This window comes from Eulemur rufifrons, chromosome 16, assembly GCF_041146395.1.
Source record: "Eulemur rufifrons isolate Redbay chromosome 16, OSU_ERuf_1, whole genome shotgun sequence".
NCBI lineage: Eukaryota > Metazoa > Chordata > Mammalia > Primates > Lemuridae > Eulemur > Eulemur rufifrons.
The window spans coordinates 6,901,787-6,927,154 of record NC_090998.1 but is presented as its reverse complement, the minus strand read 5'-3'; the positions used below and the strand labels follow the sequence as shown (position 1 = coordinate 6,927,154).

General features: G+C 40.3%; 2 protein-coding genes across 3 annotated transcripts in view; one reads left to right on the top strand and one right to left on the bottom strand.

The window, feature by feature from the left end:
- The window catches only part of NCAPD2 (non-SMC condensin I complex subunit D2), a 32,087-nt gene extending 19,219 nt beyond the window's left edge, over positions 1-12,868 (bottom strand). The window contains exons 1-2 of one of the 2 annotated variants that reach the window (XM_069490502.1): positions 12,076-12,868; positions 11,146-11,295 (exon numbers count right to left, since the gene is read on the bottom strand). In XM_069490502.1, the coding sequence (XP_069346603.1) occupies positions 11,146-11,272 (127 nt within the window). In that variant the 5' untranslated portion in view covers positions 11,273-11,295; positions 12,076-12,868. The remainder of the gene's footprint in view (positions 1-11,145; positions 11,296-12,075) is intronic. The other variant, XM_069490503.1, reaches the window with a different exon arrangement.
- A 147-nt stretch (positions 12,869-13,015) lies between these two features.
- Positions 13,016-14,148, top strand: MRPL51 (mitochondrial ribosomal protein L51). Its single transcript, XM_069490732.1, has 3 exons — positions 13,016-13,236; positions 13,320-13,430; positions 13,833-14,148. The coding sequence occupies exons 1-3, from the start codon at positions 13,158-13,160 to the stop codon at positions 14,027-14,029; spliced, it is 387 nt and encodes a 128-aa protein (XP_069346833.1). The 5' UTR covers positions 13,016-13,157; the 3' UTR covers positions 14,030-14,148.
- Positions 14,149-25,368: the final 11,220 nt, after the last annotated feature.

Sequence of the window (25,368 nt, the reverse complement as noted above, 5' to 3'; positions counted from 1 at the left end):
CAAACCTTATTTGAATTTTGCCTATTTATGTCCTTTTTTTGGTCTGGGATCCCGCAATGCACTTTGTTATCAAGTCTCCTTAGTCTACTCCAATCTTTGCCTTTAAGGATCTTGACACTTTTCAAAAGAGTACTTGCCAGTTATTTTCTAGAATGTGTGTCAATTTGGGTTTGCATGTTTTCTCATGACTAGATTGAGATCATACACTTTTGGCAACACTAATGCAGAAGGGAGGTTGCATCTTTCTCATGCATCTTATCAAGAGGTACATGATGTCAATGTCTTATTACAGGTGATGTTAACTTTGATCACTTGGTATTGTTTGCCACATTTCTCCACTGTAAAGTTATTCTCCCCTTTGCAATTAGTAAGTATTTTATGGGAAGATACTTAGAAACTATGTAAATATCCTAGTTCAGGTCACATTTTTGCCCAGTAATTTAGGCCTCCATGGTTGATTTTTGCCTGCCACAATTATTGCTGTGATGTTTACTAAATGGTAATTTTCTACCTCCATTATTCCTTCCATACTTACTAGTGGGAATGCTACTATAAAGACAAGCTGTTCCTTTTCCTTAATTTATTTATTTATTAAGTTACTTATAACAGAATGGACTCATGGCTTTTTTTTTTTTTTTTTTTTTTTTTTTTTGAGACAGAGTCTCACTCTGTTGCCTGGGTTAGAGTGCCGTGGCGTCAGTCTAGCTCACAGCAACCTCAAACTCCTGGGCTCAAGTGATCCTTCTGCCTCAGCCTCCCAAGTAGCTGGGACTACAGCCATGTGCCACCATGCCCAGCTAATTTCTTTCTTTTTTTTTTTTTAGTAGACATGGGGTCTCGCTCTTGCTCAGGCTGGTTTTGAACTCCTAAGCTCAAACGAACCACCTGCCTCGGCCTCCCAGAGTGCTAGGATTACAGGCATGAGCCACCACGCCTGGCAGATATTTCTTTTATTCTGCATTTTAATCCATTACTATTTATTTTATTGCTCAAATTGGCCCATACTTGGTCACTGGGAGCTCCTTCAACCTGGCCTGTGTCTTTTGGACATGTTCCCTTCATTTTTTTGCTCCTTTATTGTCTTGTACCACAAGATGTTCCAGACTCATCTTACAACTTCCTTGGCCCAGTCCTGGAATCGACCATTCTCAATGGAGTCCTGGCTCCTTTTATGGGAGAATGGTATGTAGAAACCAAACTCTAGGTACTATCTAGGGTCACTGATATAACAGTATCATTGCCTTTAGGCCCTCTCAGTGGAGAAAAGTAGGAAATATATATATGTATACAGTTGACCTTTGAATAATAGAGTTTGAACTGCATGGGCCCACTTATATGCAGATTTTTTTCAATAAATATATTGGAAAAATTTTGGAGATTTTTGACAATTTGAAAAAACTTGTGGATGAACTACATAGTTAGAAATATGAAATAAATTAAGGAAAAGTTAGGTATGTCATGAATACATAAAAGATATAGATACTAATTTATCATTTACTACCATAAAATATATACAAATCCATTATAAAAAGTTAAAATTTATCAGAACTTATGCATACATAGACTGTATGTGACAACATTTTCAGTCCAAGAGAAATGTAAACAAACATAGAGATGCAATATTAAATCATAAGAGCAAGCCAGGTACAGTGGCTCATGCCTGTAACCCATGCAACTCGTGAGGCTGAGGTGGGAGGACTGCTTGAGCCTGGGAGTTCGATACCAGCCTGGGCAACACAATAAGGTCTCATCTCTCTAAAAAAAAAAAAGAAAAATTAGCCAGGCATGGTGGCATACACCTGTTGTCCCAGCTACTTGGGAGGCTGAGTCAGGAGGATTGCTTGAGCCCATGAGTTTAAGGCTGCAGTGAGCTATGATTGCACCACTGCACTCTAGACTGGGCAACAGAGTGAGACTCGATCTCTAAAAAAATAAAAATAAAAAAATCATAACTGCATAAAATTAACTTTACTACATGCTGTACTAACGTAATAATTTCATAGCCACCTCCTGTTGCTATTGTGCTGAGTATGTTTTTAAGTATCCACTTAAAACACTGTGATGCTAATCATCACCGTGTGAGCAGTTCATCTCTCCAGTAAATTGTGTATCACAATATAAAAAGTGATCTCTCACAGTTTTCCATATTTTTCATTGTGTTTAGTACAATATCACAGGCCTTGAATAACACCATGAGACCCACTTGAAGTGCCACTAGTGATGCTGGAAGTGCTTCCAAGGAGCCAAGTTACAACATTACAAGAAAAAGTTGAACTGATGGTATGTACTGTAGACTGAGGTCCGCAGCTGCAGCTGCTGCCATTTCAGATAGTTGATTCATCTTGTAAACAGACATGGTTAACTTACAGTATCAATAAATATGGTACAGTATATAAATGTATTTTCTCTTCCTTATGAATTTCTAAACAACAGTTTCTTTTTTCTGGCTTACTTCATTGTAAGAATAAATAATACACATAACACACGAAATATGCGTCAATCGACTGTTTAATTTATTGGTAAGGCTTCCAGTCAACAGTAGACTATTAGTAGTTAAGTTCTTGGGGAGTCAAAAGTTTTAAGTGGATTTTCAACTGCATGAAGGTTGGTGCCCCTAACTCCCACATTGTTCAAGGGTCCACTATTTATGTGTATGTGAAGATTTGGCGAGATAGGCCGGGTGCAGTGGCTCACACCTATAATCTTAGCACTCTGGGAGGCCAAGGTGGGAGGATCGTTTAAGCTCAGGAGTTCGAGACCAGACTGAGCAAGAGCGAGACCCCGTCTCTACTGAAAATAGAAAGAAATTGGCTGGACAACTAAAAATATACAGAAAAAATTAGCCAGGCATGGTGGCGCATGCCTGTAGTCCCCGCTACTTGGGAGGCTGAGGCAGAAGGATTGCTTGAGCCCAGGAGTTTGAGGTTGCTGTGAGCTAGGCTGAGGCCACAGCACTCTAGCCTGGGCAACAGAGCGAGACTGTGTCTCAAAATAAATAAATAAATAAATAAATAAAATTTAGCATTACAATAAGCATATAAATACATATTTTTAACAAACAGAGTCTTGCTTTGTTGCCCAGGCTGGCATGCAGTGGTACAATCATAGCTCACTGTAGCCTTGAACACCTGGGCTCAAGCCATTCTCGTGCCTCATTCTCCCAAGTAGCTGGGATTACAGGTGTGTGCCATGTTCTGCTAATTTTTTTTATTTTTTGTAGAGACAGGGTCTTGCTAATATATATTACCCCAGGCTGATCTCGAATTCCTGGCCTCAAGCAATCCTGCTGCCTCGAAGTGCTATGATTATAAGCATGGGCAACCATACCCAGCCTGTAAACAATTTTTAATGGCCACATAATATTCCATTGAATGTATCTTAATTAAGTTAATTCTATTATTAGACATCATTACACTTCAAACTTTTTCCACTAATTAATAATACATAATAAGTTCAAGCAAAGCCTCAGGTTACAAAATTAATGTACACAAATCACTAGCATTCATATATGCCAACAACAGTCAAACTGAGAACCAAATCAAAGACTCAATACCTTTCACTATAGCAACAAAGAAAATCAAATACCTAGAAATATATTTAAGGAGATGAAGGACCTCTATAGGTAGAATTATGAAACACTGAGGAAGGAAAAAACAGAGGACACAACACATGGAAAACCATACTCATAGATCAGCAGAATCAACATTGTTAAAATGTCTATTCTACCCAGAGTGATCTATAGATTCAATGCAATCCCTATTAAAATACCAACATCATTTTTCACACATCTAAGAAAAGTAATTCTACGCTTTGTATGGAACCAGAGAAGACCCTGTATAGCCAAAGCAATCTTAAGCAAAATGAACAAATTGGGAGGCATCAATTTACCAGACTTCAAACTATACTACAAGGGCATAATAACCAAAACAGCATGGTCCTGGCACAAGAACAACATAGACCAATGGAACAGAACTGAGAACCCAGACATAAAACCATCCTCATATAAGCCATCTGATCTTTGACAAAGCAGACAAGAATATACACTGGGGAAAAAAATCCCAATTCAATAAAAAGTTCTGGGAAAATGGGATAGCCACATGCAGAAGACTGAAACAGGAACCTCACCTCTCACAAAAATCAACTCATGAGGGACAACAGACTTGAACTTAAAGTATGAACCCATAAGAATTCTCCAAGAAAATGTTGGAAAAAGTCTTATAGCCATTGGCCTAGGCAAAGAATTTATGAAGACCCCCAAAGCAATCACAGCAACAACAAAAATAAATGGGACCTGATCAAATTAAAAAGTTTCTGCACAGCCAAAGAAACAATCACTAGAGCAAACAGACAACCTACAGATTGGGAGAAAATATTTGCATGCTATATATCTGATAAAGGGCAAATAACTAGAATCTATATAGAACTCAGAAAAATCAGTAAGAAAAAAATCAAACAACTCCATTAAAAACTGGGAAAAGGACACGAACAGAAAGTTTTCAAAAGAAGACAGACTAATGACCAAGAAACATGAAAAAAATGCTCAACATCTCTAATCATCAGGGAATGCAAATCAAAACCACCATGAAATATCATTCAACTCCTGTGAGAATGGCTTTTATCAAAAAGTCCCAAAACAACAAATGTTGGTGTGGATGTGGAGAGATAGGAACACACATACACTGCTGGTGGGACTGCAAACCAGTACAACCTCTGTGGAAAGTAGTATGGAGAAACCTCAAAGAAGTAAAAGTAGAACTACCATTTGATCCAGCAATCCCACTACTGGGTATTTACCCAAAGGAAGAAAAGTCATCCTATAATAAAGACATTTGCACTCGAATAGTTATAGCAGCACAATTCACAATTGCAAAGATGTGGAAATAGTCCAAGTGCCCATCAATACACGAGTGGATTAATAATATGTGGTATATGTATAACATGGAGTACTACTCAGCCACAAAAAATAATGGTGAACTAACACTTCTTGTATTATCCTAGATGGTGCTGGAGCCCATTTTTCTAAGTGAAGTATCACAAGAATGGAAAAACAAGCACTACATGTACTCACTATCAAATTGGTACTAATTGATCAACACTTACGCGCACATACGCAAGTAACATTCATTGGCTGTCAGGGAGGAGGAAGAGGAGAGGAGGGGATGGGGAAATTCACATCTAATGGGTGTGTTGTGCGCTGTCTGGGATGGGCACACTTGTAGCTCTGACTCGGGCTGTGCAAAGGCAATATATGTAACCTCAATGTTTGTATTCCCTGTAATATTTTAAATTAAAAAAAATAAATAAAAAATAAACATAAAAAAAAACCCAAAAATTTACTCTCCTAGCAAATCTAGGTTAAATCAACTGTCTGCTTACCCCATTCATGTAACCACACAAACAAAAATGGCCTAAGAAAAATAAACAAACATGCTGAGGACTCTCACTTTAAACTCAAGACCAGTATCCTCCAGTGGGCCCTTCATATTTCCTGTTACAAATTCCCAGGTCTATTCATTTTCTTCTAGGCAATTGTTTCATATCTTTCCTCTGCTCATAACATCATGACCTTCTTCCCAAACTCACTCTCAGTTAAGGCTTTCCCTTCCTATTGAGAAAACAGAAGCAGACAGAAGAGAACTTTCAACTGCCGCAAGCTCTCTATTTATCTGCACCACCTGCATCTGTGCCCACACATTCTGACTTTTTTGCTACTGTGAATAAACTGTCCGTGTTCTAACAAAGTCATCTCCTGCCTTTGTGTACCAGATCATATACTCTCTTACCTAATAAAGGATATTGCTCCAATGATTGTTCCCTCTTCCTCCTGCATCATCAGCTTTTCCCTCTGATCATTACCATTCAGCATACACACATGTAATGCTGCCCATCTTAAAAGAACCAGTTATATAAATTAATCATCTTTAATTCTTCTTCCATTTTCTCACAAACCTATTATAATACAATCAGGCTTGTGCCCCCACCACTCCTTTGAAACAGCTTTGTCAGGTTACCAGCAACCACCACATCAATAAATCCAGTAATTAATCTGCAGTTAGTTGATCTCTCCTGTTTTTGAAACGTTCTCTAAATTTAGCCGCCATTTAGCTCCTTCAATCACTTTCTGTCCCAATGACTGCTCCTTAGTTTCTTCTACTTGTTCTTTCTCATCTTCTCAGCCTCTAAATGTTGGACTATCTTGAGTCTTAGTCTTCAAACTGCTTCTCCTCTCCATCTACACTCAGGCCAATCTCATGGCATTAAATGCTGTCTACAGGCTGAATATTAAATCCCAAATGTGTATCTTTAGATGAAATCTCCATACTCATAAAACCAACAGTCTAAATCTGTTCCTCCCATATTCTATCCCATCTCAGTAAATGGCAACTCCATTTTTCTACTTGCTCAAGTAAAAAAGATTTGTAATCACCCCAGGCTTTCTAACCCTACAAATCTAACACATCAACAGTCCTATTGGCTCTATTTTATTTATCTTTTTTTTTTAAGGCTGGTCAAGTGGAGCAGTGAGAGTGGAGAAGGAACAAAGGAATCTGTAACTGGTTGTGATCAATTAGTTGTAAACACCACTGCACTTGGACCAACCCCTATTTTCAAAATATATTCAGAATCCAACCTTTTATCACCACCCCCACTGCTATCACTCCAGTCCAATTTACTTGGTAGTCTCTTAACTAGTCTCCTATTTCTTCCCTTGCCTCTTATAGTCTTTACTCAACACAGTAGACAGGGATACTTTTAAAATGTCAGACCATGTCATTCCCATGCTCAAAACCCAATGGCTTTCAAGCTCACTCACACTGAAGCTAAAGTCTTTACCATGACTTTGCAAGGCACTAGAGATCAGTGCTTCTCAAACTTATGTTTATCCAAATGACCTGGGGATCTTCTTAAGATACAGATTTCCTGATTCAGTAGTTCTAGAATGGCCCTTGACATCCTGCATTTTTAATAAGCTCTCAGATCATGATACTAATGCTGCTGATCTAAAGACCACATTCTGAGGAGCAAGACTCTAGAATAAACTGTACCACTTCCCACCTGACCTTTTTCCAAGCTGACTCCACTCCAAATACATTGGCATTTGCCCACTTCAGGACCTTTGCCTTGGCTTTTCTGTCTGCTTAGAGTACCCTTCCCTGAGAATCTGCATAGTTCACTTCCTACTGTTATAATTGTTCTATTTTATTATTATTATTAATTTCTTACTGCACCTAATTTGTAAATTAAACTTTATCATAGGTATATAGGTCGTATAGGAAAAATATAATATACACAGGGTTCAGTACTATTCAGTTTCAGGCATCCACTGGGGGTCTTAGAACATATCCTTCTTGGATAAGGGGGACTACTGTACTCCACATTTACTAGTTTATTACTTGCTGAGAGCTTTGAGAGAAAGAACTCTGTTTTGTTTACTGTTACAAACAGTGCTTAGAACAGTGCCTGGCACATAGTAAATGATCGGTAAATACCTGTTGAATGAATTAAATGATTTGATCTTATATATTGACAGAAGTTGTATTTAGGGTTCTAAACACAAAAATCATCAAAGCAATGCAATTGTTTTAAAAAAGACTCTTAAAAGAGAGTCACCATTTTAAAAAATGATGCATTGTAATAATTAAAGAACAATTTGTTACAGTATGTATTCTAGTATGTGCAATTGGTGATGCATATATCCACACAGTATTGACAGAATAGTGCATCTATGGACATCGCTGGTTGGCCATCTATCAGCCGACTTTCACATTCAGCCTTCTTCCTTGCTTACCAAATGGTGCTATGTTCAGGTTTAAGGAGGCTCCTAGGTAATAATCTCGATCAGTTTAGCCAGTTGAGATAATTCTACTTTCCTTACCAGTATAGTCATGTGCTGTATAACATCATTTTGGTCAATAATGGACAGCATATACAACACTGGTTCCTTAAGAATATAATGGAGCTGAAAAATTCCTATCGCTTAGTGATGTCTTGATGATCCTGATCCTACGTAGGCCTAGCCTAATTTGTGTGTTTGTGTCTTAGTTTTAAAAATGAAAAAAGGTTAAAAAGTTAAAAAAAAATTCCATATAGAGAAAAGCTTATAAAATAAGCTGATAAAAAAATTTTGTACAGCTGTATAATGTGTTTGTGTTTTAAACTAAATCAAGAGTCAAAAAGTTAAAAAAAGTGAAACAGTTTGGCCGGGCGCGGTGGCTCACGCCTGTAATCCTAGCACTCTGGGAGGCCGAGGCGGGTGGATCGCTCAAGGTCCGGAGTTCGAGACCAGCCTGAGCGAGACCCCGTCTCTACTAAAAATAGAAAGACATTATATGGACAACTAAAAATCTATAGAAAAAATTAGCCGGGCATAGTGGCGCATGCCTGTAGTCCCAGCTACTCGGGAGGCTGAGGCAGTAGGATCGCTTAAGCTGAGGAGTCTGAGGTTGCTGTGAGCTAAGCTGACGCCACGGCACTCACTCTAGCCTGGGCAACAAAGTGAGACTCTGTCTCAACAAAAAAAAAAAAAAAAAAAAAAAGTGAAACAGTTTATAAAGTAAAAAAGTTACAACAAGCTAAGGTTAATTTATTATTGCAGAAAGAAAATTTTTTTTCTTTTCTTTTTTTTTTTTTTTTGAGACAGAGTCTCACTCTGTTGCCCGGGCTAGAGTGAGTGCCGTGGCGTCAGCCTAGCTCACAGCAACCTCAAACTCCTGGGCTTAAGCGATCCTCCTGCCTCAGCCTCCCGAGTAGCTGGGACTACAGGCATGCGCCACCATGCCCGGCTAATTTTTTGTATATATATATTTTAGTTGTCCATAGAATTTCTTTCTATTTTTAGTAGAGACGGGGTCTCGCTCTTGCTCAGGCTGGTCTCGAACTCTTGACCTCGAGCGATCCACCCGCCTCGGCCTCCCAGAGTGCTAGGATTACAGGCGTGAGCCACCACGCCCGGCCCAGAAAGAAAATTTTTAAAAATAAGTTTAGTATAGCCTAAGTGTACAGTAACGTCCTAGGGACCTTTGCATTCATTCAGCACTCACGGACTCGCCCACAGCAACTTCCGATCCTGCAATCCCAATTCATGGTAAATGCCCTATACACGTGTAACATTTTTAAAATCTTTTATACTGTATTTTTACTGTACCTTTTCTAAGTTTAGATACACAAATACTTACCATTGTACTGTTGTTACAACTGCCTACCATATTCAGTATAGTAACATGATGTACAGGTTTATAGCCTAGAAGCAACAGGCTATACCACATAGCCTAGGTGTGACACTCTGTGATGTCTGCATGACCAAAACTGCCTAACAATACACTTCTCAGACACATTTCTCAGAATGTATCCCTTTTTTTTTTTTTTTTTTGAGACAGAGTCTCACTTTGTTGCCCGGGCTATAGTGAGTGCCGTGGCATCAGCCTAGCTCACAGCAACCTCAAGCCCCTGGGCTTAAGTGATCCTCCTGCCTCAGACTCCCGAGTAGCTGGGACTACAGGCATGCGCCACCATGCCCGGCTAATTTTTTCTATATATATTTTAGTTGGCCAGCTAATTTCTTTCTATTTTTAGTAGAGACAGGGTCTCGCTCTTGCTCAGACTGGTCTCGAACTCCTGACCTTGAGCAATCCTCCTGCCCTGGCCTCCCACAGTGCTAGGATTACAGGCGTGAGCCACCGTGCCCGGCCCTGTATCCTTGTTAAATGATGCATGACTGTAATTAGTTAGAGAAATAGGCACATGATTTAATTCTGGCTAAGTCTGTTGAGAAGCTTTGGGTAAAATTTTTACAAAAGAAGAAAAAGCACAAGGTAGAAAATTCATTTTTCCACTTCTAAGCATCAGCGCATGAAACCATCACCTGACAATCAAGAGGGAAAGGCCAAGAGACAAGCAGGGGCCATATTATCAACCTGCTGTACTATCCAACCCTTCTTCTTGCAGGAGATAATAAACGAAGTCCCTGATCATCATCCATATCTTTATAGATAGGGAAACTGAGGCACAGAGGGAATTAAGTAAGTTGTCCAAGGTCAGAGTGGTGGAGCCAGGATTCAAATCCAGGCAACCTGGCTCCAGAATCTTTATTCTACGTACCTCTCCAAAGCAATTTAACTGATACTAGACCAACAAGTACACTGACATTATGCGGTCTTCTTAGTAATGTAAAAGTTGTCTTTTGTCATTTATAGGTTTCAGTAGATAATTGCACTGTACATATAACAGTGTTGCAGTGGTACATATATATTTTTTCCATTATTGAACATCTTGGAAGCAAGATATCTAGACTCTAAAGAAGTGTTACCTAGGCCGGGTACAGTGGCTCACGCCTGTAATCCTAGCACTCTGGGAGGCCAAGGCAGGAGGATCGCTTGAGGTCTGGAGTTCAAGGCCAGCCTCAGTATCAGCGAGATCCCATCTCTACTAAAAACAGAAAAAATTAGCTGGGCATGGTGGGGCAAGCCTGCAGTCCCAGCTACTCGGGAGGCTGAGGCAGGAGGATTGCTTGAGCCCAGGAATTTGAGGTTGCTGTGAGCTAGGCTGATGCCACAGCACTCTAGCCCAGGCAACAAAGTGAGACTGTGTCTAAAAAAAAAAAAAAGTGTTACCTAAAACAGATCAGGTTAAATCCCAGAGGCTCTGTCACCTAGGCTGGAGTACAGTGGCATGATAATAGTACAATGTAATCTTGAACTCCTGGGCTCAAGCGATCCTTCCTCATCAGCTTCTCGAGTTGCTGGAATTATAGGTGTGCACCACAACACTCAGCTAATTTTTATTATTTTTTGCAGAGAAAGAATCTTGCTATGTTGCCCAACACAGTCTTGAACTCCTAGCCTTAAGTGATCCTCTCAACATAGCCTTCCAAAGTGGTGGGGTTACAAGTGTGAGCTACCATACCCGGCCTTCTCCTATAACTCTTAAATCCACTAGGACTTTATTCTGATATATGGTTAAGGGTAAAGATCTAGAATAATATTTCCCCAAAGAGTAACCATGTACACCAAGATTGTTGGAAACGCTTTCCTTGCCCTCATGGAACTTCATGGTATAGTGCAACAGAAATGACAATGTAGTAATTATTAACACATGTGGGATGGTTGTTTGGAAGTGCTGGGTACAATGGCAGCAATGGAGTCTTACCTCTAAGCTGTGCAGGAAGATGTCTGATGGACAGTACCTCTTGCACAACATACTGATTCACTCCTCCACTTTTCAGCAACTCCTCTGGGGATAAGGGCAGATGGAACTCATACAGTTGGGGAGACATCCTTCTCCCACTGGCTCACAGGGCTGGAAACCAAACAGTGAAAAGGTCAGGGTCTTTATCCAAGACCTGTCTTTTTATCTGGTTATATTATTTTTCCCACCTCCAAAATATAATGATTTTTAGTTTTACAGCAAGTTGATAACATTATCTTAAAGGATATGAGATCAACCCTGGACTAGAATCCAATTCTAGTAGTGATTCTGCCACTTGGTCTTGTCACTGAACGCCTTGGGCCTTATCTATAAAACAGGGTTACTAATCTCTGATGACTTCATAAAGTTTCTCTGATGATCAAGTGAATCAAGAGGTATAAAGATGTTTAAAGAACTGTAAAGTGGCATAGCAATGTGTAAAGTTAGCATTATTATTTCCATTTTTATGTGCAAAGCCCCTTAAGTATAGAGAGAATGGTCTGGTCTCACCTGAAGCCAGAACACTGCCCCAGCAAGGGCTAGTGGGTTTTCTGCACCAGGATGGGAAAAACATGCACACTGGTTATTTATTTTGTGCCAGGTTCTGTTAGGCTATTTGAATATGTCATATACGGTCTAAATCTCCTAATCTCAATCCCATGGAGTGCATGATAATACAACCCAATTTACAGATGAAGTAATTAAAGCCAGGAAAGGTTAAGCTTAAAACCTCCATTGCGGATCTGCCAGACTTAACATCTGTACCACATCGCGCCCCACGACTATTAGACCTCCCTGCCTATTGTATATTGCCGACTACTGCGTCATACTACCCTGTACCCCATTTTCCCAGTCTTTCAAGACCTGCTCCCTATTAACACCACACCTTACCTGGGGACCTCACCCGTAGCTACACGGACTCTGGAAGTCGGGCTGAAATGGAAGGGAAAAACACGAGTGCACAATACGCACCAATCAGCGAGGCACTTTTCAAGTTGGCGGGCAAACCGACCACTCCCCGGCAGGCGGAAGCAAAGGCCCGCCTCTGAGCCGAGGGCCGCGCGGGCTAAACCACAAACACGGAGTTCAAATCTCAACGGCCGCAAGAGGACCAATCGCGACGCTCGCTGGAGAGGCCGGCCAGTCACAGCTCAGGAGCCGGAGCGCCGGACCGCGCCGACAGGGGGAGGAGCAAGATTCAGGCTCCCGTCCACCTCCCCTCGCCCACTCTCTTGGCGGCTCTTTCCCTACAGGCTTTTCCCTTCGCCCCGGTCGGCTGGGAGGAGGTTTTAGTAGGGCCCGCCCGAGATGTCACGTCCACAGATGGGCAGTGGTAGTGCCCCTGCAATATTGAACTCAGTCATCCCCAGGACAAGAGGCCGTCCAAGCTGGGAGTTAGAAGGCATGGGCTCCAATCCGGGTTTCGTCATCTCCTCCGCTCAGTGACGTCCAGCAAGTCACTTTACCCGCTGGGCCTCAGATTTCCTTCCCTGTAGTAAAATGGGGCTAATAAAAACAGCTACAGCGCAAGACTGGTGTGAGGCACAGAGTCTTTGAACACTCCGGGTTCCAGGTTCTGGACCTTCATTTCCCTCACAGTCGAAGGACGCCAATGGAACCAGAAAGGGTGGATTTTCTTGAAAGTATAGTCTTGGGGCGTCCCAGACAGTGACGAGGCGCGGGACTCAACTCTTCTGGCGCTCCAAAACTTCCGGCGGGCAATCCGGAAGCACTTGGGCGGGGCGGCTTGTCAAGGCCCCCGTGGGCCGGAACCTGGGGGGCGGGGCTTGTAGCTGGTGAAGGAGGGGCCTAGGTAGGCCCTGGGCCCGGAGGTACCTGGGTAAGGCCCAAGATGGCTGCCTGCTCGTTAGTAACCCTGTGAGGCCAGTGGGGGCGGTCCCCCTCCTTGAAGGCCACGTCTAGTCCTCATTCTCGGGCTTGTTTGGTGTGCTATTGAGAGAGAGACTAGAGCGATGGCAGGGAGCCTCTCCTGGGGGGCATGTAAGGGCCTGTGGGGCTGGGTGCCCTTGGCGTGCAGAAGCTTCTCTCTGGGTAAGTGGCTGATGTAGACGCCCCTACAAGAACTGCTTCTTAATAGGCGGCTCACATTCATTCCCTCTCTTCTTCATTCCTAGGTATTCCTGGGTTGTCCCGTGTAAGGCTCACCCTCCCGCCCCCCAAAGTGGTTGATCGTTGGAACGAGAAAAGGGCCATGTTCGGGGTGTATGACAACATAGGGATCCTGGGTAAGACTTGACTCTACGTGGTACACAATTTCAGGATGGCAATTACGCTGTAACGACTATTCTTTTTCACCTGTATAAAAGATGGTGCTGTGTTCAATAGTGAGAGCAAATACTTATGTGGCTGTTTACATTGCGTTCGGCACTGTTCTGAGTACTCTCATAATAACATTTTCATTTAACAGGTAAGGAAACCGAGGAACAGAGAAGTTAGTGATTTTTCTAAAGCTAGTAACTGGCAGGGTCAGAATTTGAACCCCAAGCAGTCTGGCTACAAAGTCTGTGCTCTTGTTACTATACAGTCTTTTCTATAGGTGCTGTCAAGAAGATGCAACTGTGGGTTAAAGGCTTAGCTGGCCTAGGCGGGGTTCTCTTGTCTTGGAACTAATATGTTCTCTTACACAGGAAACTTTGAAAAGCACCCCAAAGAACTGATCAGGGGCCCCAGATGGCTTCGAGGTTGGAAGGGAAATGAATTGCAGCGTTGTATCCGAAAGAAGAAAATGGTTGGAAATCGAATGTTCATCGATGACCTGCACAACCTTAATAAACGCATCCGCTATCTCTACAAACACTTTAACCGACATGGGAAGTACCGGTAGAAGCAAAAGCTGGGAACTTTGGAAAAGGCTCATCTGTTTCCCTGGAGAAGAGGAACAGTACTTTTCTCTGTGAGGAAAGGACTTTGTATGTTCTCTGTAATAAAATGGAGCTTCTTTGGAATTTGATATCTACACACTTTATTTTCCTCTAGATGCTGCTTCTGCTCATTTATATAGACTATGAGGTCTGACTCATCCCTAAGTCTTAAAGTGGTAGGGTCTTAGTTTTGGGCTTCACGCCACTTGCCCTTTGCAGTCTAGCAATACCTATGGCTTGTTTTTTTTTTTTTTTTTTTTTGAGACAGAGTCTTGCTTTGTTGCCCAGGCTAGAGTGAGTGCCGTGGCATCAGCCTAGCTCACAGCAACCTCAAACTCCTGGGCTTAAGCGAGGAGTGCCTCCTGCCTCAGCCTCCCGAGTAGCTGGGACTACAGGCATGCGCCACCATGCCCGGCTAATTTTTTTTTTCTATATATATTTTAGTTGGCCAGATAATTTCTTTCTATTTTTAGTGGAGACAGGGTCTCGCTCTTGCTCAGGCTGGTCTCGAACTCCTGACCTTGAGCGATCGACCCGCCTCGGCCTCCCAGAGTGCTAGGATTACAGGCGTGAGCCACCGCGCCCGGCCACCTATGGTCTTTAAAAAAAGAAAAGTTGGTGAGAATACTTTGTTGTTGACACTTTTTGACACTGACCCTTCATGTATTGAAATTGATCATTTTAATTGCCCCATAATGCTATTATGTTAAAAGTGTTTCAAAAGACCCTTCCACACTGGAATGAAATTAATAGAAAAATGGAGTTATACTTCTGCACTACTGTCATCAAAAAATATTTATTAGGTATCTTCTCTGAGTGGGAGGCATAGGAGAAACAAAAAAGTGTAAGGTATCCTCCCTATTTTAGTATGAGGCATTAAGTACCATGTGAGTGATATAGATGGGGGATACTAAGCCTGGCTGGTCATCAGAATCACCTTGGTAGTTTAATATTTCGGAAGCCTAGTCCTACCCCCTAGAGATTGTGAGGTGAGCTGAGTCTTGGGCATGTATGTTTTGTTCTTTTTTTTTTTGAGACAGAGTCCCATTCTGTTGCCTGGACTAGAGTGCCATGGCGTCAGCCTAGCTCACAGCAACCTCAAACTCCTGGGCTCAAGTGATCTTCCTGCCTCAGCCTCCTGAGTAGCTGGGACTACAGGCATGTGCCACCATGCCCGGCTAATTTTTTCTATATATTTTTAGTTGTCCAGCTAATTTCTTTCTATTTTTAGTAGAAACAGGGTCTCACTCTTGCTCAGGCTGGTCTCGAACTCCTGAGCTCAAACGATCTGCCTGCTTCAGGCTCCCAGAGTGCTAGGATTACAGGCGTGAGCCACCACGGCTGGTCTGTTCTTTTTTTAATAATTAAAAAAAAAACATAATACAATGCAAAGTTTAAAAGTTAGAATAATGTAATCAGAATGAATATACCTGCTTTTGAAAGGAAAAAAAAGGACTTACAGCATCTTTTGTTTTGATTTTTTTTGTTGCTTCTTGGAGGGAACCACTTAAGTGTTTTTTTAATCCTTCTGGACGTATACTGTGCATGCATAAGTTTGTATATCTATGTCTCTTTAATAAGTAGGATTCCATACACTGTTCTGTACCTTGATTTTTCACTTACTATAACTTTTTTTTTTTTTTTTTGAGACGAAGTCTCACTCTGTTGCCCAGGCTAGAGAGTGCCGTGGCGTCAGCCTAGCTCACAGCAACCTCAAACTCCTGGGCTTAAGCAATCCTTCTCCTCAGCCTCCCAAGTAGCTGGGACTACAGGCATCTACCACCATGCCCAGCTAATTTTTTTCTATATATATTTTTAGCTGTCCAGATCATTTCTTCCTATTTTTAGTAGAGACGCGGGGGGGGGGGGGGGTCCTCGCTCTTGCTTAGGCTGGTCTCGAACTCCTGACCTCGAGCAATCTTCCCGCCTCAGCCTCCCAGAGTGCTAGGATTACAGGCGTGAGCCACCACGCCTGGCCTCACTTAATATAACTTGTTTTAGTGACTTTACCATAATAACCAGTTCCATTTTGATAGACATTTAAATTATTTCCAGTCTTTTTCAAAGTACAACTCCTCTAATTTTAAGGTAACTCTAATTTTAAAGATCTCAGGTTATTTTAATTAGCCATGTTTGGAAACCACTGAAGTGGACAATAAATACCCTAGATAAGAGAATGTGTCTGATTGGCCTAATCAAGAGAGTCTTCATAGAATAGGTTGGATTTGGTAAGCAGAGAGGGAGGTGGTAGAACATTTCAAGTGGGAAAGAGAAGAGTGATGAGTGGTTCATTACAGAACGTAGAATTTGTTGGGAAATGGTGAGGGGGTCTAGTTGTATCACATAGTATGATACTAGTCTACCTTTCTATGCTTTGATGATTACTTGGCATTGAATCAAGTTAAATAACTTTGACATTACTCAAGAGGAAAAAAATGTTGCTACAATTTCTAGAATTGTGTATCAATTAGGATTAAAATGTTTCATATTCTCCAGTGCCTAGAATAGTGAGGTTCTCAATTAATATGTGCCAAGTAAAATACAGCATTTGAGGCTGGGCGCAATGGCTCATGCCTGTAATCCTAGCTGAGGTGGGAGGATTGTTTGAAGCCAGGAGTTTGAGACCAGCCTGGACAACATAATGAGACCTCCATCTGTATGAAAAATTAAAAAGTTAGCCAGACATGGTGGTATACCCCTGTAGTCCCAGCTCCTTGGGAGGCTGAGGCAGCAGGATCACTTGATCCTGGGGGTTCTAGGCTGCAGTGAGCTGTGATGAGGCCATTGCACTGTAGCCTGGGCGACAGCGAGACCTTGTCTCAAAAAAAGAAAGCATTTGATGTATTGCTTTTTATTTTATTTATTTTTTGGGGTCATTCCAAGTTAGGGTGAATGATGTATTGCTTTTAAAGAAATCTTATATGTGGACTAAAGGTGTCGTATTCCTTGGGAAGGTTTTAAGGTCAATATGGGTAAGTTTCTGGTATAGACTTGATTAAGAACATAGATTTTAGAGTCAGACAGGTCTGAGTTTGAATTTAAGCTCTCCCACTCTATGAAATAGAGTAGTTAACGTCTATGAGCTTTAGATTTTTTTAGCCTGCCAAATAGGACTAATATAGTCCTTTCCTCATAAGATTGTGTGAGGAATAAATAAAATTTTAAGGTAAAATATTTAGTACAGAGTTTGGCAAATTTAAGTGGTGACGACACCCTTCTGGAGTATGTAGTTGTCAAGAGTTACAAAAATCTGAAAAAAAATGAATGAAAATATGTTTTAAAATTGTTAGCTGAAAAAAGTAATATTTGCAAACTAAAGAAAATGAATTATTTGTAGATATAAATTGGGATTTGAAGGCAGAGGAATTGGAGAGAGTACTTTTTTAATCCAAATCCTTTAAGAACCTGTTTCAATTATTATTACATAAAAATCTACCCTATAACTTAATGATTGAAGACAATAATTCATTAATTGATATTCTCTGGGTTATCTGGGCTCAGCTGGTTAATTCTCCACTTGGTGTTGGTTGGGGTCCATGATGTGGTTGCATTCAGCTGGGAACTTGGCTGGGGCCAGACTGTCCAAGATGTCTTCACTCACATTTGGTGCCTCAGTTGGGGTGGCTGAGATTCTTTTTTCCTATGGTCTCTCTCAGTTGTCTAGCCTAAACTTTTTTTTTAAAAAAGAGACAGGGTCTTTCTCTGTCTCTTTAAAATAATGGACTAACGTTACAACTTTGTAAATATTGTTTTTTTTTTTTTTTTTTTTTTTTGTTGTTGTTGTTGTTGTTGAGACAGAGTCTCACTTTGTTGCCCAGGCTAGAGTGAGTGCCGTGGCGTCAGCTTAGCTCACAGCAACCTCAGACTCCTGGGCTTAAGCGATCCTACTGCCTCAGCCTCCCGAGTAGCTGGGACTACAGGCATGCGCCACCATGCCCGGCTAATTTTTTCTATATAGATTTTTAGTTGTCCATATAATGTCTTTCTATTTTTAGTAGAGACGGGGTCTCGCTCAGGCTGGTCTCGAACTCCTGACCTTGAGCGATCCACCCGCCTCGGCCTCCCAGAGTGCTAGGATTACAGGCGTGAGCCACCGCGCCCGGCCTGTAAATATTGTTTACTACTGACCCAAGTGTTATGTTTCTTATTTAAAAAAATGTTTTTATCTTTATTGAGATATAATTCACACACCATACGATACACCCAATTTGGTGGCTTTTAGTGAATTCACAGAGTTGTGCATCCATCATCACAACCTATTTTAGAACATTTTCATCATCACTCTAAAATGAAGCCCCACACCCCTTAGCTGTCACCCCCAAACCTCCCCTCCCCTCCTCTGTAGATTCTTGCCTGTTCTGGATATTTCATATAATATTCCATAATCATACAATACATGATCCTTCATGACTGGCTTCTTTCACTTAGCATAGTGCTTTCAGGGCTCACCTATGTTGTAGCATGTATTAGTACATACTTCATTCCTTTTTATTGCCAGATGATAGTCCATTATATGGATATACCACATTAATTTTATCCATTTATCAGTTGATGAACATTTGTGTTGTTTCCACTTTTTGACTATTCTAAATAACGCTTCTATGAACACTGATGTCTGAGGTTTTATGTGGACATATGTTCTCATTTCTCTTAGATATATACCTAGGAGTGGAATCACTGGGTCATTATGGTAACTCTATGTTTAACTGTTTGAACAACTGCTGGACTCTTTTCAGAATTGGAAATTCCAAAATGCATCATTTGGAATTCCCACCAGCAGCATATAAAGGTTCCAGTTTCTCCACATTACTGCCAGTACTTGTTATCCATCTTTTTTATTTTCACCATCTTAGTGAGTGTGAAATGGTATCTCTTGTGGTTTTGATTTGCATTTCCCTGATGGCTAATGATGTGGACCATTTTTTATTGTGCTTATTGACCATTTATATATCTTCTTTGGAGAAATGTCTATTTAGATCTTTTGCTTGTTTTCAAATTGGGCTGTCTTTTTATAATTGAGTTGTAAGAATTCTTTATATATATTCTAGTTACAAGTACCTGATCAGATAAATGATTTGCAATTTTTTTCCTCATTTTATGAGTGTTTTTTTCACTTTCTTGATCATGTCCTTTGAAGCACGAAAGTTAAATTTTGATGATGCCCTGTTAATTTTTCTTTTGTTGCTTGTTCCTTTGTCATATCATATCTAAGAAACCTTTACTTACTCCAAAGTCACAAAGACATATACCTATGCTTTTTAAAGAAAAGTTTTATAGTGTTAGCTCTCACATTTAGGTTTTTGTGATATTTTGAGTTAATGTTTGTATGTGGTGTGAGATAGAGATTCAGCTTTCTTCGTTTGCCTGTAGATATACAGTTGTCCCAGCACCATCTGTTGAAAAGTCTATCCTTTGAATGGTCTTGGCACCTTTGTGGAAAATCAGGTGACATAAATGTGAGGAAACTTCTATTTCTTATCCAACTTTTTGTTTTTCCTTAAGTTAATAATTGCCTCCCTTTCTTTTTTATGTATCCAGCTCTAATTTTTTCTATGTGCCCATCAGATCTGTAAAATAGTTGGTCACAATATTTTCAAATGCTTAAACATGTCCAGTGCTTTATCAGTTTTTTCCCCTGGAGACTATCCTGCAACATTTCCCATCCTCCTGCTTCAGTCACAGCAGGTTGTTTCTGTGTCTGTGGCATAGCTTCCATTCAAAGCATTTTCTTCCACCAGTTCTGTGTGTGCATCCAGCACCCCACATCCTAGATCTATTGCCTCTTTCCTCTTTACCAGATAACATCTGGTAAGTAGTAGCCTACTTAGAAAGGGAGGTTAAATTTTTGAATCGTTACATTTCTGAAAGATGTCTTTATTCTACCCTCGTCTTTTTAATTTATTTTTTAGAGACTGGGGTCTCACTATGTTGCTGGAGTTGGAGAGCAGTGGATATTGACAGATGAATAATAGGGTACCACAGCTGCAAACACCTAGGCTCAAGTGATCCTCCTGCCTCAGCTTGCCCAGTGGCTGGGACTAAAGGCTTGTGTCACCATACCCTCATCTTTTATCAATAGTTTGGCTGGTATAGAATTCTAGGTTAATAATAATTTTTCTTCAAATTCTTAAAAGCACTGCTCCATTGTTTTCTTTCAATCTTGTACTGAGATACTATTCTGATTCCTGTTTCATCTTTTATTCTCTTTTTGAAAGTTTTAGGATCTTCTCATCTTCTGTAATACTCTGAGATTTCAAAAAGATATATCTTGATGTGATTCTCTTTTGTTCCAGACACATAGAACACTATTTAATCTGGAAAGGCTTTCAATTCAGGAAAGTTGTATTTCTCTTATTATTAATCTCATATATACCCTTTTTCTCCCTTTTGCTTACATATCCTGTTTTCTCTTTTTAGAACTGCTATTAGTCAGACATTGAACTATTTGGCTTAATTTTCTAATTTTCTTTCTTATTTCCTGTTTCTGTCTCTACTGGTTCTTGCTCTTGGCAACTTGTTCCTTATTTGTTTGCAGTTTTTGACCACAATTTATTTTTCTTGGAACTATATGTGTGGAAATTCCCCAAGGCCTAGATTGAAGAAGAGTTCATCCAGAAAGGATTTACGTTGCTTCTGCCAGTTGCTTAGTGGTACTGTCAACTCAAAACCACTTTACTTTCTTGCCATTTTGTTTTCAGGATCGACAAAGAGTTTAGGCATAAAAACCATAGCATGTGGTTATAAATTCTCTGCAGTTTTTTTTTTTTTTCTTTGAGACAATGTCTCGCTTTGTCACCCAGGCGAGAGTGCAGTGGTGTCATCACAGCTCACTGCAACTGCAGGCTCCTGGACTCAAGGGATCCTCCTGCTTCAGCCTCCCAAGTAGTTGGGACTACAGGTGTGCACCACCATGCCCCACTAATTTTTTCTGTTTTTTGTGGAGACAGGGTCTTGCTCTTGCTCAGGATGGTCTCAAACTCCTGACCTCAAGCAGTCCTCCCGCCTTGGCCTCTGAAAGTGCTAGGATTACAGGTGTGAGCCACCTTGTCTGACCTCTCTGCAAATATTTAAATGAAAAAAATAAAAGAGCTCCAGCAGGCACATAGGTTCCAGACAAACAATTTTCTATGTAGTCCTCTAAGGGCAGTGTGGGTGCTAGTGTATTTTGAATATACTCTTACATGAGGAAACAGTCCTTTGAGGTTCTAGCTTTATGGAAGGGCCTTCTATTAAATTTCTCAACTTGGGTAAGCTCTGGGCTTTTTCTCCTATGCCATAGTGGCATCCTGTGAGGCCACTGTGCTCAAATTCAGCTTTTTAGTAAATGCCTTCAAGGCAAAATAGGCTTCGGGACTCTGCTACCTCTTTGGGTACCAGATTTTGGTCTTTAGATAATCTTTACTTTTTTTGTCAGCTCATAAATATATTTTAGTTTTTATTAGTTATTTTTTATTTATAATTGACACATAATAATTGTACATATTTATGGGGTAGAGCGTGATGTTTCATTGCATGTATACCTTGCATAATGATCAAATGAAGGTAATTATCATATCCATCAATTTAAACATTTATCTTTTTTTGTGGTGATAATATTCAAAATTTTCTCTTCTAGCTATCTTAAAATATATAGTACATTGTTATTTGCTATAGTCACCCTACTGTGTAATAGAACACCAGAACTTATTCTTCCTGTCTAATTGTAACTTTGTACCTGAATAAATACATTTTAAAAAATGTCCTTTTAGAAAAGAACCTAGAATAGCTAAAACAATTTTGAAAAAGCAGAATAAAAAGGGAGGAATAACTCAACCTGATGCTTACTACTATATAGCTATAGTAACCAAGACAAGGCGGTGGGAGGATAGACACATAGATCAATGATACTGAATAGAGAACCCAGAAGTAGACCAGCACCAATATGCCCAACTGATTTTTTTTTTAAGACATGGTCTCTGTTGCCCAGGCTAGAGTGCTGTGGCATCAGCATAGTTCACAGTAACCTCAAACTCCTGGCCTCAAGTGATCCTCCTGCCTTATCCTCCCAAGTAGCTGGAATTAGCCCAGGTGATTTTTGACAAAGGCACAAAAGCAATTCAATGGAAGAAGGATTGTTTTTTCAACAAATGGTCCTGTAGCAATTAGACGTCCATTGGCAAAGACAACAAACACCAATCTAGTCCAGGCGTGGTGGCTCACACCTGAATCCTAGCACTCTGGGAGGCCGAGGCAGGAGGATCGTTTGAGCCTAGGAGTTCGAGACCAGACTGAGCAAGAGCGAGACCCCGTCTCTACTAAAAATAGAAAAATTAGCTGGGCATCATGGTGCACGCCTGTAGTCCCAGCTACTCGGGAGGCTGAGGCAAGAGGATCGCTTGAGCCCAGGAGTTTGAGGTTGCTGTGAGCTAGGCTGACACCACCGCACTCTACTCAGGGCAACAGAGTGAGACTCTGTCTCAAAAAAACAAAAACAAAACACACCAATCTAAACCTCACACCTTATTAAATGGAACTTTATCAAAATTAAGAACTTTTGCTCTATAAAAGACCATGCTAAGAGGATTTAAAAAACCAATGACAGACTGGGAGAAACCACATATTTGACAAAGTACTTTTATCTAGAATATGTAAAGAATTCTCAAAATTCAATAGTAAAAAATTCAAACAATCGTATTAGAAGATAGGCAAAAGACATGAACAGACGTTTCATCAAAGAGGATATACAGAAGGCAAATAAACACTTTAAAGGATATTCAACATCATTAGTCATCAGGGAAATAAAAATTAAAACCAAATGATATATCACTAAACACCTGGTTTAGTGTTAATGGTTAAAATAAAAAAAATAAATAAATAGAGCTGAGCGCATTGGCATGTGCCTGTAGTTCCAGCTACTCAGGAGTCTGACTGAGGTGGGAGGATCCCTTGAGCCCAAGAGTTCAAGTCCAGCCTGGGAAACATAGAGACACCCCCTGCCCCCAACCAACCTTGTCTCTAAAAAGAGAAAAAAAAAAAAAAAAAAAACCCAAATGCTGGTGAGAATGTGGAGAAACTGGATACTTCATACATTGCTGATGGGAATCTAAAATAGTATAGCCATTCAGGAAAACACATTGGCAGTTTCTTATAAAACTAGACATGCAGTTACATTACTACCCAGCAATTGCCCTCAGGCGATTATCCCAGAGAAATGAAAATTTATGTTCACACAAAGCCTGTACATGAACGTTCATAGCAGCTTTATCTGTACTACACTTGATCTTAGCCAAAAGGCCTAGAAGCGATCATAGCAGCTTTATTTGTAATAGCCGCAAACTAGAATCAGTCCAAATGTTCTTCAGCAGGTAAATGGTTAAATTATAGTATATCCATACCACGGAATACTACTCAGCAATGAAAACTGTTGGTACACACAATAACTCGGATAGTTAATATTGGGTGAAAAAAGCCAATCTCAAAAAGTTATGTACAGGCCGGGCGCGGTGGCTCACGCCTGTAATCCTAGCACTCTGGGAGGCCGAGGCGGGTGGATCGCTCAAGGTCAGGAGTTCAAGACTAGCCTGAGCAAGAGCGAGACCCCATCTCTACTAAAAATAGAAAGAAATTATATGGACAACTAAAAATATATATATAGAAAAATTAGCCGGGCATAGTGGCACATGCCTGTAGTCCCAGCTACTCAGGAGGCTGAAGCAGAAGGATCGCTTGAGCCCAGGAGTCTGAGGTTGCTGTGAGCTAGGCTGATGCCATGGCACTCACTCTAGCCTGGGCAACAAAGTGAGACTCTGTCTCAAAAAAAAAAAAAAAAAAAAAGTTATGTACAATATGATTACATTTACATAACACTCTTGCAATAAATTTATAGAGATGGAGAAAAAATTAGTGTTGCCAAGTGTTAGGGGTGGGGTGGATATAAAGGGATAGCACAAAGGATATTTGTGGTAATGTAATAGTTCTGTGCGGTGGTGGTTATACAAATCTACACATATGAAAAAAGTGCATAAAACCACACACACACACACACACAAGTGTATGTAAAAGTGGTGAATCTGAATAAACTCTGTGGATTGTACCAGTGTTAATTTCCTGGTTTTAATATTATACTACAGTTAAACAAGATGTTACCATTGGGAGAACTGGGTGAAAAGATATAGGGGAAACCCTCTCTCTCTCTCTCTCTCTATATATATATATATTTGGCCATCTCACGTGTATCTATAACTATTTGAAAATAAAAAGTGTAAAAAATGCCTTCATTTTTTAAAAATTCAGGGATTTGAAATTTTTTTCAGGGGAGAGTTGGTGGTGGTGGGGTGGGGGGGATATTTAAGTGTTTATACTGCCAGAAACATTTCCTCCTGTTCTTTTTGTCGTTGGGGGCTTATAATTTGTTTTCAATTTTTCCAAATTGTCATTTTGATGTGGTTTCAGGAGGAGGATGGGATAAACACATATAATCAACGCATTGTGTCCTAAGAGCAATTGTTTAAGGGTTTTAAGAGTTGTGACATTTGGATAGATCACTCTGGTGGTTTCTTAGGGGATAGATATGAGGAAGAGAAGACTGGAAATAGAATAATATATTGCATTGATTCTAGGAGGCATTTTTTTTTTTTTTTGTCATTTTAACACCTAAATTGGGATGTTTCACTATAGCTATTAGTCAGACAGCAGTCATACTGCATTTGTCATACCAGCTCACGGTGTCAAAACTTGCAAAATGGGTGTCTGAGGCTTGGAAGAAAATTCCAGAGATAGAAGAGGAACACTCTTAAGAAATGCTGCATCACCAAAGCCCTTGATAGCATGCACAGAGGACTACATTGTGTGGAAATTCACAGACATCTGAGACTGAGTCAAAAACATGAATCATTAAGAATCAGTCTCTGTGAAGTTTTAGGGATACTGTTACCATGTTACTCTTTTCTATTTCCCTTTTTATGTATGCACAAGAGTGAAATTTGATATAAATCCATATATATATGTATATATATAAATCTACACCTTCAATACACTTGATCTTAGCCAAAAGGCGGAGAAGCGATTACACTTTCAATAAATGTAAAATAAAAATTCTAAATTCTAAGTGGTCAGAAAGCATTGTCACAGTTGATTTGCAACCTCTTAGCGGAACATAAAATAATGGTGAGTTTAACAACTGGTGGCGTCCAGGAAAGGAATAATAGTGAGAAGAAGGGAGAGAATTCTTGAAATGCTGAGAAGAAAAAATCCACTTGAATTATTGGAGGAGGAGTAAAGATGAAGGGGAGAAAATCTAGGATGGTTTCCCAGGTTTCTGGTC

Excerpts from the sequence above, each read along its gene's own strand:
- MRPL51 (XM_069490732.1), top strand. The coding sequence starts at position 13,158 with ATGGCAGGGAGCCTCTCCTGGGGGGCATGTAAGGGCCTGTGGGGCTGG. Across the intron at positions 13,237-13,319 it reads GTGCAGAAGCTTCTCTCTGG|GTATTCCTGGGTTGTCCCGT; the intron begins GTAAGTGGCTGA and ends CTTCATTCCTAG. Across the intron at positions 13,431-13,832 it reads TGACAACATAGGGATCCTGG|GAAACTTTGAAAAGCACCCC; the intron begins GTAAGACTTGAC and ends TCTCTTACACAG.